The 17,033-nt window shown below is 45.7% G+C and overlaps 1 protein-coding gene across 3 annotated transcripts in view; it reads right to left on the reverse strand.

Moving 5' to 3' along the window:
- Positions 1-17,033, reverse strand: part of CACNB3 (calcium voltage-gated channel auxiliary subunit beta 3) — a 289,239-nt gene that overhangs the window by 91,613 nt on the left and 180,593 nt on the right. For all 3 annotated transcript variants that reach the window (XM_086963740.1, XM_086963737.1, XM_086963734.1), the window contains exons 2-6: positions 12,978-13,100; positions 12,182-12,304; positions 10,868-10,986; positions 10,660-10,733; positions 6,448-6,467 (exon numbers count right to left, since the gene is read on the reverse strand). In XM_086963740.1, the coding sequence (XP_086819866.1) occupies positions 6,448-6,467; positions 10,660-10,733; positions 10,868-10,986; positions 12,182-12,304; positions 12,978-13,100 (459 nt within the window). The remainder of the gene's footprint in view (positions 1-6,447; positions 6,468-10,659; positions 10,734-10,867; positions 10,987-12,181; positions 12,305-12,977; positions 13,101-17,033) is intronic.

Raw genomic sequence — 17,033 nt, forward strand, 5'->3', positions numbered from 1 at the left:
TCCCCCACAGAACCGTGCGCTCTCCAAGACAAATGGACGGGACCCTTCAAGGTAATCGAGCGCAAGGGTCCTGCCACCTATCTGATCGATATGGAGTCCGCCCGGAATCCGCTCCGAGCCCTCCACACCAACAGACTGAAACCCCACTTTGCACGAACAGAACTCAGTCTCTTGATGGCCACAGACAATGGGGTTGAAGACGACTCCGAACCTCTCCCTGACCTCTTGCGGACCCAGGAGCAAGACGGCTCCGTGGATGGGGTCCGACTCTCGGAGACCCTCACCAGAGAACAACGCCACGAGTGCCAAGCCCTCCTATCACGATTTGCCAGTCTGTTCTCCCTCACCCCAGGTGTCACTTCCTGGTGTGTGCACGATGTGGACACCGGAGACAGCCCTCCTATCCGCCACCGGGCCTACCGCGTACCTGATCGGGTACGGGCCTGCATCCAGGCGGAAGTAGCTAAGATGCTCACGCTCGGGGTCATCGAGCCCTCAGACAGTCCATGGGCCAGCCCGGTCGTACTGGTCCCCAAAGCAGCCGCCCCCGGAACCACACCAGAACTCCGGTTCTGTGTCGACTACCGGGGCCTGAATGACGTCACCAGAACGGACGCACACCCCATCCCCCGGGCAGATGAACTGGTCGACCGAATGGGCGCTGCCCGCTACCTCAGCATCTTCGACCTGACGGCAGGTTATTGGCAGATCGGCCTCACATCCCGAGCACAAGAACGTTCTGCCTTCTCCACCCCCGATGGCCACTATCATTTTAAGGTCATGCCCTTCGGCATGAAAAATGCCCCAGCGACTTTCCAACGGCTCGTCAACCAGGTCCTGGCGGGGCTCGAAGAGTTCAGCGCCGCCTACCTGGACGACATCGCTGTGTACAGCCACCATTGGACCGAGCACCTCCACCACCTCCAAGCAGTACTACAAGCCCTTCAGCGAGCTGGCCTCACGATCAAGGCCAGCAAATGTCAAATTGGACAAGGGTCGGTGACCTACCCCGGACACCAGGTGGGAAGCGGCCTAGTGGCCCCTCTACAGCTGAAGATTGCCGCCATCCAGAACTGGCAACCCCCTATCACTCAAACTGAGGTGCGAGCCTTCCTGGGCCTCACGGGCTACTACCGAAGGTTCGTGAAAGACTATGGTACCATCGTGGGGCCTCTCACCGAACTCACATCAAAAAATCAGCCCAAGAAAGTGAACTGGACCCCAGAGTGTCAAGCGGCATTCGAACAGTTAAAGGCCGCCATGTGTTCCGCTCCTGTGCTCCAGGCCCCAGACTACAGCCGGGAGTTCGTCGTCCAGACGGACGCCTCCGACCAGGGCATTGGGGCAGTCCTGTCCCAAGTGAACACCGAAGGCCTTGATCAACCGGTGGCCTTCATCAGCCGGAGACTCCTACCACGGGAACAACGCTGGAGCACCATAGAAAGGGAAGCCTTCGCTGTGGTATGGGCCCTCAAGAAGCTCCGGCCCTACCTTTTTGGCACCCACTTTCGGGTGCAGACTGACCACCGACCCCTGCAGTGGTTGATGCATATGCGGGGGAAAACCCAAAACTGCTACGCTGGTCCATCTCCTTGCAAGGTATGGACTTCACGGTTGAACACCGGCCTGGGTCCGACCACGCCAACGCGGATGGCCTGTCCCGGTTTTTCCGCCTCGACGAAGAGAGTCCCCAAGAGGATGGGTAACTCTCCCCGCCTTCAGCTGGGGGGGACGCATGTTGGACAGGCCACATGACGGGCCGCTCTCCCCCGGCTCGACCAGGCCCGAGCCCAGTCATGCAAGCACCACACACCACCATTGTACGTCCTACGTCCCCTCAGGGACACCTGCCCTCGAACATGATCACCTCATGGGCCCGATCCACTGCCGACCCATGCGCTCAGCCTGGGCCGCCATCTTGGACACTTCGTCACGAGGCCGCCTGGCCCCCGATCGACCTCAACCCTGGGCCTAGCCCGGCCTCAGACATTCCGGCACCACCCTCCACCCAGGAGGTGAGCGAGCTACTTGGCAGGTCAATGGGAGAAAGAGGTGTCGATGGCTCTCCCCCGGCCAGTGCCGCTCGCCCATCGCCTCCCCGGGCGCTGGCTCCACCCCCCTGCTGGGTGTCTGGACTCCCTCATCCCGGACCTCCCGACCTCCAAGTGCGAGGGTCCGGACATCAAAGCACGCCAGCCCTATAACTGGGGCAGCTCCAGAGCAGGAAGGCAGTTGTATCTTGGAGTCGAGAGACGTAAAGAGGAACTCATCCTGGACGGACTACTGGCGCTGCCGTAGCTCTGTCCTGTGCACCATCGTCCTGCCTGTTGGCGCTGCCACAGCCGTCGTAACCTTCATCCTTCATCGTCGTCCGGATCTGCTGGCGAGGCCGCGGACCGTTGTAACCGTCATCTGCATCGGGACCTGCTTGGCTTCTCCACGGCCCGTCGACCATCCGTCATCCATCCCGGGACCTGCTTGGCTTCTCCACGGCCCGTCGATCATCCTTCGTCCATCTCGGGACCGGCTTGGCTCCTCCACGGCCCGATCAGCAAACACGCCGAGCTCGAGGATTGAGAGCTATTTAACTCATTGGCAACTAAGACTGTCCCGCTACCCCTTTTTCCTCAACCAGAGATCAGAACCGAGGGGACCCCTGAGTCCAGACCTCCTTGTATCATATCAACGTAACCTAAGAATTGCCTATAAAGTATCGTTAACCTTCACTCTTGTGTGGTGTCCGTCTGTGGGGGGGGAAGTTACTTATCTGTACAGTCGTTGGAGACGGCTCTCCCTGGAGACCTCTCCCCGTAATCTCGGCCGACCCTCCCGGTCCGTCTAACAATGGCACAGTAGTTTGCAGTAGAGTGCATTGGCATAGAGTGGAGTTGTGCAGAGAAGAGTGCAGTGACAGTGTGGAGCAGTGTAGTTTGGTGCGCTGCAGAGTAGAGTGCAGGGGTGTGGAGTGGTGCAGAGTAGAGTGGAGTGGAGTAAAGTGGGAGTATGCACGGTATGGTAGTAGTGCCATTACAGGCAACACATCTTCAATTGAAATGACCTTTACATTTGCACTCACATGCAGTTTTACTGATAAAACTATACCGCGCATAAACGATAATGTGTGGAAATCACATCACCCAATGTATTGATTTGATCTCCAGCACAGTTCATTTACAGACACTTACATTTTGCTGTGTGCTAGAAAAAAGTAACATTATACCACCTTTCTCAAGCAGACCCCAAGTTGCCAGCATGATTGTCACATACATCCTCCTCTCACTTTGAAGTCACAGAATGAAAACTTTTAAATACCAAGCTCCCTGGAAGACACAGCCTGGCATTTGACCTCTGTCTTTGAGTGCACAGCACATGTGACACGATAAGAACAAGATTTAAAGGCCTGTTTACAGAAAGCGAGTTCATGGAAGAAGACAATAAACAAGGTTTGGGCAACAGGAGGGATGAACTCGAGCTGGACAGCCGAAAGCAAATAAAGGCAGCAAATAGAAAGTCAGAAAATGTGAGTTACAAATAATAATAATAATAATCCACATTTGTAAAGCGCACAATCACCCGTAAGGGTCTCTAGGCACTGGGGGCAGTCGGGAAGATTAAGCAAGCTATTGCCCAGAGTCACATGGTGCTGGGCTAACCTGCCGCCGAAGCCGGGGATCGAACCGTGATCCCCAGATTCCAGCATCAGTCGCCCTGGCCGCGGCGCCACACCAAAGCCAATGCTAAGCAACGGGCAGAATGCATTCCTAGGTCAACTTGCTGAATGTCCCCAATATGTCTTTAGCAAACCAGACAGCTTCTCTGTCTGTTAGGCTGTGCCCTAAAAATGGCACTTCACCTGTTGTTTTCAAAGTGCAAAAAAAACATGACACATTTCCGCCGGAAGGTCTTTGTCAAGTAAATGTGCTCCAACACTTATGGAATCATGGAGCGTGTAGCATTGCTGCGCTAAGTGCATGCACTGAATACAGCTGGCGGAGCATGAATAAATTCATTCATATCTGTATATTTTCTATTCGTGATGAACATTCATATTATTGATTTGAGCAACAAGGTGATGGAAATGGAGATCCGGGTAGAGGATCCATAATTCTTCTTTCATAATGCTATGTGTAATGATAGTATGATTTATGCACTGGTATGTATTTGTATCCATGGGTGTTGGAGCACGACCTTTCATTTTACTAAAATTATACACAGATTGTAATGACTTATTGGGGCTTTCAGCCAGTTCTCACCATCCATTAGCCAGTGATTGTGTTATTCACATTTTTCATCTGCCCACCACATTGTACAGCATGGGGTAGTGGGTCAGCCCACTTCAGTCCTTTCCTAACTTCAATATGAGGGAAAGCATTCTGCCCTTTCACAAGGATAACATCCATACACCACGTTGTTCCCTTAAGTGACAGGAACTACTATGGTAATGTGTGCTTTTTGAAACCAAAATCTTTGCCTTTAGGCATTTTTTTCAGACTGATGAGGCCCCAGCAGCTTTCCCAACAATACATTTTTGCAAAAAAAATGGCAAAACAAAACAAGCATGCTGACGAAGACAACAGGCTGTCAGCCATTCGCAGACTCCTTGGCTTTGCCAAAGGCTTGTTTCTTGATTTCCAGGTTCAAGGCAGGGCAGCTTGGATGCTCAGTGCTGGTTAGTTGGTTCTATACAAAAGTAATAAATGAATGCGGTATTCTTGGCTGAGGGAATTGTTGTTCATCCAGGTTTTTTTCCATTGGAAATCAGGCCCAGGGGTCAGGTCATCCAGCGGGGTGGACAAGACAACCGGCTTCAATGTAGCTCATGTCACCTGGCATGGTTCTCACCAATTCTTTTGGTGAACCTAGCTCTGAGGCTTTTGCCTTTTGGCTGGCTAGTCTGTTTGAGCACAGCAATGTGCTTGTTGTTCTTTAAGTAACAATATGAAAAAATGGGAAACTGCCTTAACAACGTGAACTGAGCCACATGTGCTATTTCTCCCAAGCCAAACATGCTTGCCTTCACCAAGCATATGCCTTAAGTACGCATATGCATGACTAAGGCAGTGCACAGTCTAGATGATGGAATGGGTGGACTGGAAGAGGAAGGACCGGAAGAGGACACAGTCAGGTAAGTTGGGCTGGGATGCTTTTTGGGGGTCGGGGGTAGTATTTCCAGGTGGGAGATCGTTTTGGGGCTCAGGGGTTCGAGATTGTTTATAGGGCAGGGTGCCAGGTTTTAGGGCTCAGGGCAGTAGAGGACGGGTAGTTTTCTGGGGTAGGGGTCCGTGTTTAAGGCTCAGGGTTGGGGGCTCGGGTTGGGGTAGTTTTTATGGCTTAGGGCAGGGTGGGGGAAGGGATAGTTTACAGGGCTGAGGGCAGGCCTCAAGGGGGCTGGGTCAGGGTAGTTTACAGGGGTAGGTATCAGTTTTTAGGGGTCAGAGCAGGGTGGCCTGGGGTTGGGGTAGTTTTTAGGGCGTTGTGACCGTTTTTAGGGCTTGGCGGGGGAAAATTGACAGATTTCAGGGTTGGAGTCAGTTTTAGGCCTCGTTGGGTGTAGGGGACAGTTCTTAGGGCTCAGGGTGGCGGGGTTGGAGTAATTGTTAGGGCATAGTGTCAATTTTTAGGGCACGGGCAGGGGAAAAGGGACAGTTTTCAGGCCTGGGGGCAGGGGTGTGATCTTTATCACACATGTCCATTTACCAATCATGTCTTTACCACAAAATTGCGTGGTAAAGGCATGGTTTTGGTGTGCGTTGTAATGGCATGCATTGTACCATCATGCAACTTGTAACAATATGTTCCCTCTCATGGTTAACAACATTCTTCAATAGTGTCAGTTCTTAATTTGAGCGGGGGGTTGCTGGTGGGGTCCACTGTCACTCATTTTTTGGGGTATGGGCACTTATTTGTCCTCATCAGACATTGAACGAGAGCAAGAGAAGGAAAACACACATGGGGACAGAGGGAGGAAGAGAAACACGAGAAAACGGCAACAAAGGAAGAAACAAGGAACCCACAAGAGTGTACAGAGTCAGAGTGTCTGGTAGAGGATTAAAGAGGCATGGGGTGGATTCAAGACAAGGCAGCCTTGGTATTTGGTGTGCCAACATTTAATAGCACTGGCTGCAGGCTTCTGAGTATGCTCTGATAACGGCCCTAGTTCTTTTACAATTTAAGTGTGTTCCTAAAAATGAAAACGCTTGGAAGTGCAGCTGCATGGCACCTCCCTTTTACTTAGCAGGGTGCATAGCCGAGCCTATTTCCTACTCTGCTATTACACATTAAATTACGCATTCAGCCTCTTTTGTGGAAATGTCTATTTTCAGCACAACAGCTGTTGGCATATCTAGGGCATTTTCAAATTGAAGAAAAGCGACGAATCAGCAACTTACTTGCCATCAGAACCACTCGGAATAGAATAAAACCCATGAAGCAGCGTCAAAAACTCACCTGTTTCTGCTTCTGTTTAGCTTTTAGGAGAAAGTGAGAAATATAGGTTTGTAAATATTTACACACCAACAAGTGAACAAAGCAATTCAGGCTGGCGCATGCAGTGGGGGAGAGAAACATGCCTTGTGGGGTGGCTATTCCTGCAGGAGCACAATGTTCAAAGCTTGGGAGCTAGGCTTTCAGACCCTCAGTTAAGTGGCTAGTGGATTTCACAGTCAAACCCAGATCAGGTTGTTACAAACATGTTCGCGGACCACAATTTTTAATCACATACCAGACTTTGCAATTGATCAAACTTACTATTCCACCCCACCTCGCCTCTTCCTGGTCTTACAGTGATTTGCTGATGCTTAGCATTAGATTGGGAGCACCGGCTTGATGGAGGTGTTCATTGGATACCAGGACTGATAGTCTTACCAATCCCTGATGTTATGGACATAGTACAGAAGAGAGATGTCCGCATCAGTAGGATGGACTGTGGGATTTATATTCCAGTCTTCAAACACCACATTTTTACTTCAAAGCACGCAGACACTGCTCTGGATTCTGCCGAAAAAATGTAGAATTACTTACTGTTGAAACGGAAACCATGTTCAACCTGGAACAGCAGGAGAACGAGGATCCTTGTGGTCATTTAAGTGGCTTGAGCCAGACTGGTACCCGTGTGACACTTCTTTATGGATTTTTGAGGTCAAGCCTGTAGTTTAAAACCCAACAAATTTCTTGCGTCTACTCTATATAACCCTTCTGGTGATGTCACTACCCTTGAGCTGGACTGCAGTTCTGTCTTTACAGAGGAAGGCTGTGCCTCGCTTGATGCTTGTTGTGGTAGTGGTGTTCACAATGGACTGCATTAATGCAGAAAGCAGAAGATGCTGGTCCTGGAGCTCCCTCAGATCCCACACGTCTCATAGGCGGTTTATTTTCTGGGCTCACTCTGAGGGACAGGCTTGTTTCGTCCCTCGTTGTTTGGCAAGTGTCACGGCTTGAAGTGAGGGATCTTGCAACCTTTAAATGAATGCTCCTCGTGTTGGAGATGGGTAGTTGACGGAAGTGGAGTCGAAACTATTTCTCCCGGCAGACTCTAACTCCGCCTTGAGTTAAACCTTTTCTGATTCTTGGGTGGAGGTGGCAATGCCCTCTCTTTCGATCACCAGTCTCTGGTCTTGCATGGCTACCAGATACCTGATCTATGGTGAGTGGGTCAGATTGGAGCCCAGTAGTGGGGTGTTCAAGGGCGTCATGATCGTCGTCATTGTATCTGTGCATTAAGCCCAGTCCAGTGGCATATGGAAACTTGAGGGGGTCCCCCTACAAAGCACATTAAAGGGTCCCCCACACCCCGGAACCAATAAGGAGCTCTCAGGCTGGGGCCTGCCACCCGTGCACAGTGCCGGAGGGGGGCCTCTGCATCGTACACCACTGGCCCAGCCCACTCCAAGGGGGTCGCAACACTTCTTACAAAGGAGAAAAATGTGACTTCCAAAAAAAGCAAATACCTGCTTTATGATATAATGGTGAATGTCGAGAAAATCAGGGGATGAAAAGAACTTCTTTTATTGGCAGTGTGGAATTTTCATTCCTCAATTACCCCAAGAGGAGAACATTATACAATTGCCGAAGATGGGCTACAGACAAAAGATTATAACCTGGATGCAGGAGTCGAATCGAGCACCAGAGACACCCAGAAAATATCGAGAGCCGAAGATCGTAAACCTAGACGCACACTAGTGAATACATATGAAATTGAGTTGATAAAACAGTAGATCAAAACAGTGGAATGCACGGATGCACCAGGCTCTACTTTTCTCATAACGCCAAATATCTTAGCACTAATCTCTGGAAAACATGGCAAATTAGAAAACATATTACACCCCCCCCCCCCCCTTTAAAATTTGCATTTAATGTACAGTTGCGTTATCCATCAAATTAAAGCTTACTGAAGACTGAAAAACAAGGGCATGAATCAGGTGCTAATTGGCTACTAGATTTTAGAAAGCAGAGACATGAAATCAAAAACGATGGGTTTTGACAGTTGTCACTTAAGTGTCAGTAGAGGGGGAGTTAGCCCAGTACTAAAACTGCAAGCCGGCTTCTTTAAGTGAGCTCTGGCCTCCCAACCTCCATTAAGACAACGCATAAGCACAATGAGCAAAATGGATATCCATGGAAAAGATAGGGCTACTTTTGGCAACAAAGGGCTGGGGCACAGTGAGGACTGGGGTTCCAGAGTTATAACACGGGGACAAGGGGAACAATATAACCGACATTCTCTAGTATCGCCATGGCATGACCTGATACAAAGATTGGGGTTGAAGCTAGGCATTCCAAATGTTAATGCGCAAAATAGAAGAACCAGGCAACTTTCCATGTTCCAAAGCCTCAAACTGTTTAGTTGTAAGAAACACCTGAATATAGCAGGAGTGGACTTACACAGTTCTGTGGCATTATTGGTGTAATTAAGACTTTGCTGCACTTACAACCCATTCCACCTTCTGCTACATAGCCAGCAGTTTTCAATAAAACATAAATCTAGTTACTAACGCAAATAGTAACTAAAATGCTGCAGATGTGGTGCTATGTAATGCACATGCTTTGCCAGGGTTAACTGGCCACCTTTCAGCTCTTGATTGCTGAAGTCAGATATTGAACAGTTCCCAATGAAGGGACATCTCCTCAGTGTACGCGAGACGGAAGGACTTTTGTCTGAAAGGATCAACAAACGTCACAGGGTTTGAGGTCTTACATTTTACAATGATGTCAGAGTGAAACACTAGAGGTGCTTTTGAGGAAATGCTGTGTAACCCTAAGCCAGAAGACCAGCTCCAAAAGATAACTGGGAGACACAGAATGATTGAGGCACATGATTGTATGTGTTTACATGTAGTTTGTTTGTGTAACACTATGTTTTACGCACAAATTTCCTTTGGAAGTTAGAAGGAGCAGTGTTAATAAATGTGTGTTAATGTGATTTCATCCAAGAAATTTTGTTTTAGTGAAACCCCATCTTTGATTGTAGTCGAAATGTGGAATGCTACCTGAGTACTGAGTTTAAAATAACATGGAACTAAGATATTGCAGCCAGAATACGAACATATTGTGAATGTATGTATATGCAGGTAAGTATATGTTAATTATAACTCCACATGTGTATACCATAACAAGATATCTAGCTTCAAGATGTATATATGTGTAGCAAAGAAGAGTGAATCTAGACATATCTATATGTACTTACCTTTTACAATATGCTGGCTATGATATTCAGACATGAACCCACACATGGACAGATTCAGGCTGTGATCAAAGCATACTTTGACACTACAGCCAGTAAGTGACATGGATAAACGTTAGAGCTTAATTAATAGAAGCTCTAAATCTCATATTTCAATCACTGCAGACTCTCTGCCCCGTAAATAACTACTTATGTCTTGAAAGGATTCATCGTCAGCCAGTTCTGGTCCCTTCACAAGCTACTTCAGTAAAGGACGTCACCAGGTCAGCTCCAGGCCGCATGGAGAAGGGGACCTCCATCTGGTCATACCGCCAGCCAAATGTGCCACAACTCTGCATGGGCACTTCCCAATGGCTATGTATGCTCTGTAAATGTCACGGTTGCAGACCCTTGGGATTACAGAATGCCTTGCTGAATTCTGGCATGCAAAAATGTTACCCACTGGAAAGTGATCTTCAAACCTACAAAAACGACACTCGCCCCACAACCAGACACCAGGATCAAGAGTACATGAAAAGGTATGTGATGCAGTCACTATTAAAGGCCCCAGAGATATCAATGAGATAGGTATCCAACTGGGATGTCAAGAGCCTCTCCCAAGGTGTCACCAAAATGGATGACTGGCTGATAGAATGCCAAATACTTCACAACTAATGCCCAACTATTAGATAAGCTATTTAAGTTACAGTTTGATTGTCCAATCAGAGCTGACGGAATTGTCCAGTGTGGACCCAGTTGTTGCTGCTGCCTGTAGAGCACAGTAGCCTTCGGTGACACCGTGTGGCTCCATCTAAGATCAACCAATGCAGTAACCAACAGTGAAGTCACCACTGATACAATCAATATTATTTAGAAAAAGCAGAACACAACTTACAGAACAGCAGTGTCTATCTAGTCCTCACTTCTGATTGTTTTAAAACAAAATCGACCCTCATGGCAGGCCCAGTGGCAAACAGATAGCTGTTTATAAATGCACTTACCCATGGAAGGGGGTGGTGATCGCCGATTTCCTGAGACCATGTCTCCCAGGCTGGAGGAGTTCCCACCGGTTCGCCTAGGGATTAGAAGAACAGTGTAAGGAGAACAGAAGAAAATTTATATACATTCCAATACTCAAAAGAGACTTCAATTGTGGGTGACCAAGTAAGTTATGTGACAGAATTCTCCCAATCTATCCAGGACATTTACCTAGCAGCTTTTTGTTCTTGTTTAAGTCGCATGGCCTCCAGCCGCTGGGGACTTGGGATAAAGACGATGTCCCCCCCTTCCTTGACTAACCTCCCGATCCACCAGTCATTGCTGTATTTCTAGAAGAGAAGGTGACAGTTCAGTGTGTGTGCTCATACGCTGCTCAAAATGATTTGAAGGGCTGAAGATGAACAATTATATGGGAAATCCACTCCCTTCTTTGTCAGAGGTTCTCCTGATGTAAGAGCAAGCACTTTTAATTGTAGGGGAATACTTCATATGCATTTACTTTCATCAACATATGACGGCAATAGTGAGAAGAAACTTTTTGTGGAAGTTGGTATTGCGATCTGCAACATCAACAGCAGAGAAATAATATGCAACTCCCATACCTCATCCTACAGTTCACTCCCACAACATTTATGATACTCACCCATTTACTCATAAAAATCTAGAGTCTCATGCTCAAAGTTTTGGGTATTATCTGATCTGCTGTTCCCCTCCAAAGTCTGAGATCCGCCAATCAATGGGCATGCTTTCTTTCTCTATCATCCTTTCACTTGACCTAGCAGCACTCAGTCTTCTTTTACAGATTTATAAGCTTACAATTCCATATCAGTACCAAAATCTTTATATTTGATCTAGATGATATGATGCATGAGCTTTTAATATTTCATAGACAACTTCTTTGAATGAAGAACACGCCGAGGTTGCACTTCCAACCATCGAGTAAAATCTTGCGCCAAATTGAACATTTCAATTTGTCATACAATTCTATCTTGCAACTTTTCTATATTGGTTTTGCAGCATATAAAATAAACTTTCCTAAATAGCACTGAGGAAGAGCACTTACTGCCTGAGAATGTGATAATACATATTACGTTCAAAACTGCATTTAAAAAAAATCAAATTTCACTAGAAGGTGAAGGCTTATAGAAAGTTATTCATGTCTTGTGTTAACAAATTGGCACACCCTGGCAGATATAGGGTCTTATTTAGAGTTTGGTAGACTGGATATTCCGTCATAAATACAGCAACCTTATATGCTACAGCACTTGTAATACGGCGGGCATGATATCTGCATCCTGTCAGGTATCTTTAAATAAGGTCCTTACCATTTATATGTTTCTGTTGAGCCTATCGAACTAAAACACTTCATGATAATCAAAATCCAAATCTATGCATTGAAACAAGGTTTTTTGCCGGCTCCTGCCCAAGAGTGGACAGGTTTGGCACAACTGAGTGTAGTTTTAGGCTTTCAATACTATTTTGCACAAAACTAAAGAGCTTGCAGACACAATCGATGTGTTTTACCTCCTTGATGTGCAGGAAGTCTTTGGCCTCGAAGTTAATGGCACATCCTTGGACCGGGCACTCCTCATCCAGTGCTCCACAGTAACTGACATTGGTTCTTACAGCGAATGCGACCGGCTTAACCTGCAAGAAAACATATTTGTTACCATCTTGGATCGCCGGATTGATTGATGACGTTCTTAAGCCGTTGCGGCAGGGGCATGGAGATCCCTAAAGCGCAGTATAGATAGAGGTCAATGCTGAGCCTACCACTGAGCTTAAAAAAAGAACGACAACGTCATTCGGCGCACCCAGAAGGACACATAACAAACCACACAAATCTTTAGTCGGATTGAATTTATTTTTCTTTAGCAATAGCCAACACAAACATCTACTAGCTAGTCAATTAACACATCTTCACCAACCATACACAAATAATCATTAAAAAAACACCAGTATACAACAGATGCAATGAAATCCCACATCTGCAGAAAAAGGGAGGCAAGATCAAGAAATTGTTACATTGCCATATTCATGGTGAAAGTAGAAGGTGTTCTACAAATCCTGCTAATGTAACATTGTATCGTGGTTAATATTCTCTTCTACTGCATAGTGTGCTGTCCTTGTAGCTAGAACAGGAGGAGATCTCTTGCTTTGTAGCTTATTGTCTAAGAGAGCAATATAATGAATGGTTGCTTTCTTGGAGTACGGAAAGACTGTGGACTTGTACCTGGTCAGTCTTCTCAATTTTCTGTGATTCATTTCTCACCGCCCCTGCTAACTTTTTTCTTCTGTTTTGTGAACCAGCCTTTATTACCTTAGCCCTCTCGAGTTGCTGCAGTGCCTGCCTCTCCACCTCGCGGCGGGCAGCCTCGCGGTCCTCCTCCAGGGACACGTCGGAATCTAGTGAAGGCCGGCTTGTGTAGGAATCGGCTGAACCCTGAGGAGAAACGACAGAGGTCATCTGGATTAGGTCTGAGCTGGCGCGTGTGCTAGGCATAGCAGTCTATATTAAAGACTGAGATGGCGCGTGATCTAGGCATAGCGGTCTATATTAATAACTGAGCTGGAGCGTGTTTGGACAGATGTAGTCTGCATTGAAGCATGAGCCCAACCACTTACTCCGCAGAGACAACAGTGTGATGAATACAATTGTAAGAGTTATTGGCAAACCAAGAGGTGTTCTGGACAGAGCAGGATGACCCCTCCGGACAGAGTTTTGTTTGAGTTGAACACCGAAAAGGCGATGTAAAACTAGACCCACTATGATACGCAATATGCCCACATATAAGTATTGTAAGGATTATGTCCGAATGGACTTGAAATCTATTTCTTCATTTCAATACCTTGTGAGACACACAGAGGGTATGAACAAGAAGGTGCTTGCTATATAGATGCAGGGAAGGAGGGGAGGCAGAGAGAGGAAGCAATGTCATGGCCATGGTGGGAAAAGAACGATGGGTTGGGATGCTACCCCCAGCGGTTTCCAGTGGTTAGACAAATTGCAAGCATTCCTCCCATCACCTTTTGTGTGTTTGATCAGCTGAAGTGTGACCTGAGGGAATGACTTAGAACTCTGAGCAGGTGACTAATCCTCCCAAGAACATTCTGGAAAGGGTACTGGTGTTCCAAAATATGTCCATATGAGTAATGACCGTCCACTGTGAATAGGGGACTCAGAATAAAGATAGGTGACCAACAAAAAAGCACTTTCTGGAAAGGGAACACTATTCACAGTTGCATGTTTGTTGTCAACTAAATAGTCGTAACAATTACCAAATCATTAGGTGTCTCCAGTACAGATATGGCTGCCATGGAAGTAACCCTAGAGTACAATTTTTTATAGCCAAAATAATGTCCCAGATGAGTCACTTTGGATCAAGACTGTTGCTGTGGAATCGTAAATTGCCTATAAGCAGAGTTATTTGTAAAAATCTAATTAATGCCAAAAATTTGCTAATGATAAAACATGCTGCAACATCCTTCCGCATTCCCTAAAGGCCTCATACTATGTTTAGCCTTTGGGAAGTCACTTAACTGTAAATTGTGTAAGAAATATATCAAAATACCTGAAAATTCTAAAGAATTAGATTGTTCACTTAATGGATTCTAGCTTTTCCTTGTCTTTTTCATAAAAAAAATCCTTTCCATATTTGGTTTATCAACTGCTTTTGATTTACATAGTGATTAATGTAGAAGGTCAGAATAAGGATTGAATGAAGGGACAGGTGGTATATATGGGTTTTTTATCAAGTACATCAAGGCTGATAATATCAACCTACATTAATATCACATCTAGTAGTTTATCAGCCTGCTGCTTGTTTTTTCATGGTGAGTATGCTATTGCTATTTTTACCTCCACATACGCTGCCAAACCCTCTGTAATATTATCTACTATACTTACCCAGTCTTAGCTTGGGATGTAGTGGTTATGTTGACGTTATTGATGCAATATCAATGTCATACATACATGGTTATGTCGAATGCAATTGCTGCAGTATCATATACATATATATACATATATATATATATATATATACATATATATATATATATATACATACATATATATATACACATAGATATATACATATACATATATATATATACAAATATATATATATATATATACACACACACACGCACACATACATGATATAATGAATGTCGTAAAATGGGGTTAGACCAATAGTTGGTGAAATGAAATGATCAGTAAAAGCCAAGTGATGAAGTTATCCCGTAGTCGAGCCTTGAGCCATGCTGGTGTAGTCCACTTCATAAGGTCCAACCCAAGAATTGTAACTCTTCTACTAGGAGGCAGTATTCAAAGTGGCCTTCTCCAGACTGGATTGATGAGGTGCACTTTGAGGCAGACCATGACTGACAGAGGAAGGACCAAGTGAGGTAGCTGGGATTTAAAACACAAACCAAATACAAGACAGGCATATTTCTAGTGGAGACCAGGGGGTTGCAAAGCTTTCAATAATGCTAGGAGGAATGTCTCCAAACTTAGAGGGTACCTGAAGTTAACCATATCTTCACTTGATTACTAGATGCTAAATACATTGAGTGTCTAATACTCATGTTAAGTTATGTCTATTAAATAAATTACATCTTTGCATCAATATTAGCATTCAGAATCAGTACCTCAATAAAGGGAATTCCTTAAAATCCACTTAGAATGCCCACAAGGAGTATCTTAATGACCACAAGAGATAGTTGTACACAAGAGATACTGGTTGAAAACTAATTTGAAATGTTTTCTTAATTTATTAATGAGACATTCCATAAAGGTTTACTTAAAAATAAAGTCAGAATCGAAGACTTTGAGGCAAAGGACAGATGAAGTTTTTGGGAGAAGTATGTTCAAGCAAAAATACATTGAAAGGAAGGTTCTTAGCAGGACAAAGCAGTGCACTTGGCGTCACACTACAGTCTCATGCCGTGCTTCAGTGAGAACTTTATCACCTCCTTGGAGTGGTTGGACGTGCAAGTATCAATGTTGATGAAAGGATAAGTACAAGCTTCTCAGTTGCGTTGCCCTCAGAAACTGAGGTCGACGCAATTGGAGGTGAAGCTTATTGAGACGATTTGTGATATTTAATGCTCAAATTAAAGTGATCAATGTCTGTCCAATCATGCACACATAAGTGTGCTCAATTCTCAGTTGTTGGTGATGACCCTAATTTTATGTGATCCCCTTCAACATCGCTTGTTATCAATTTGCCAAATCTTTCATCAACCACAGAAAAAATGTAGGGACATCGCAAGGGTTATATTGCTACTAGAACCCAGTGGTTCGATATCTCATTGGAAAACAGTGTGCCCCGCACATGCTCCTTCAGTAAGGGTAGGAAAGGGATCTTGTGAGCAGGCAGGTGACACTGATTAACTGGTAAATAAAAAGATGGAGGTGGGTAGGAAAAGAAAGGGTCGGTGGCATAATGGTGGGGTGTACGACGGCTTACCGGAGGAGATGAGTGTGTTGAATGGCCTAGGTCAACGAGCAGTATCCTCAGGCAGCGCCTTGCCACCACATGCCTTGAAGGCGCAGGGTCCAAGGCCCAAGTGAAGTTTTTCAGAAGGGGGTCTGCGGAAGTGAAGGTGTCAAAGACAGGTTGGAAAGTGAGCAGATCTTTTAAGAGAATGTAGTAGTGTCCAGACAAACAACAGCAATAGGGTTCTTATCAAACAGCAAATAACCGGGAAACACATCTTCTATAGCTTTCAGGGATTTGACCGCACTTCTGCGTATCCCTTCTAGTTACTGTAAACGTGAACAGCTGCCTCAGGTTGCTCTAGAACAAAAACCTACTTGTTTTTGTTCTTTTTATCAGATCTGAATGCACTGAAAGAAGATGGATCAATACGTAGGTGTTTGCGGTTGTGAATGTGAAAAGCAGGTATTGTGCTCAGCGGTGCTCAGTGCTTGTTCAACCCTGAGGGATGAGTCTCTCTTTCCTGAAGAGAATCACTCGCTGCCATCTGGGCGAAACCAAATGAGGCCCTGCGGCATGGCGTAAAATCAATTCTGTTATGCATGATCCATAGACTCAACATGCTATAAAATGTATTCTTCAGACCCTTGCCACTCATTGAGTTGTATTCCCTGCCAAAGACGTCATAGATGATGCATAAACACCCACTCCCCCACGCCATTTTAGATTATTTTTGTTCTGGCTACCAACTCGAGAGCGCGTTCAGGGACTGCAGCATTTAATACAAGCACCAGGGACATGTCTCGTTAAGTCAAGATATACAGAATTGCTTTGACATCTGTGAAATTGTTTACATTTGGTCAGGATCATCACAATCCGTTTCTATTAAGATGGTGTCAGTCAAGGGCATAGACTGGCATTACCGGTACATGCAG

The sequence above is a fragment of the Lissotriton vulgaris genome, chromosome 1_1, assembly GCF_964263255.1.
Source record: "Lissotriton vulgaris chromosome 1_1, aLisVul1.2, whole genome shotgun sequence".
Lineage (NCBI taxonomy): Eukaryota > Metazoa > Chordata > Amphibia > Caudata > Salamandridae > Lissotriton > Lissotriton vulgaris.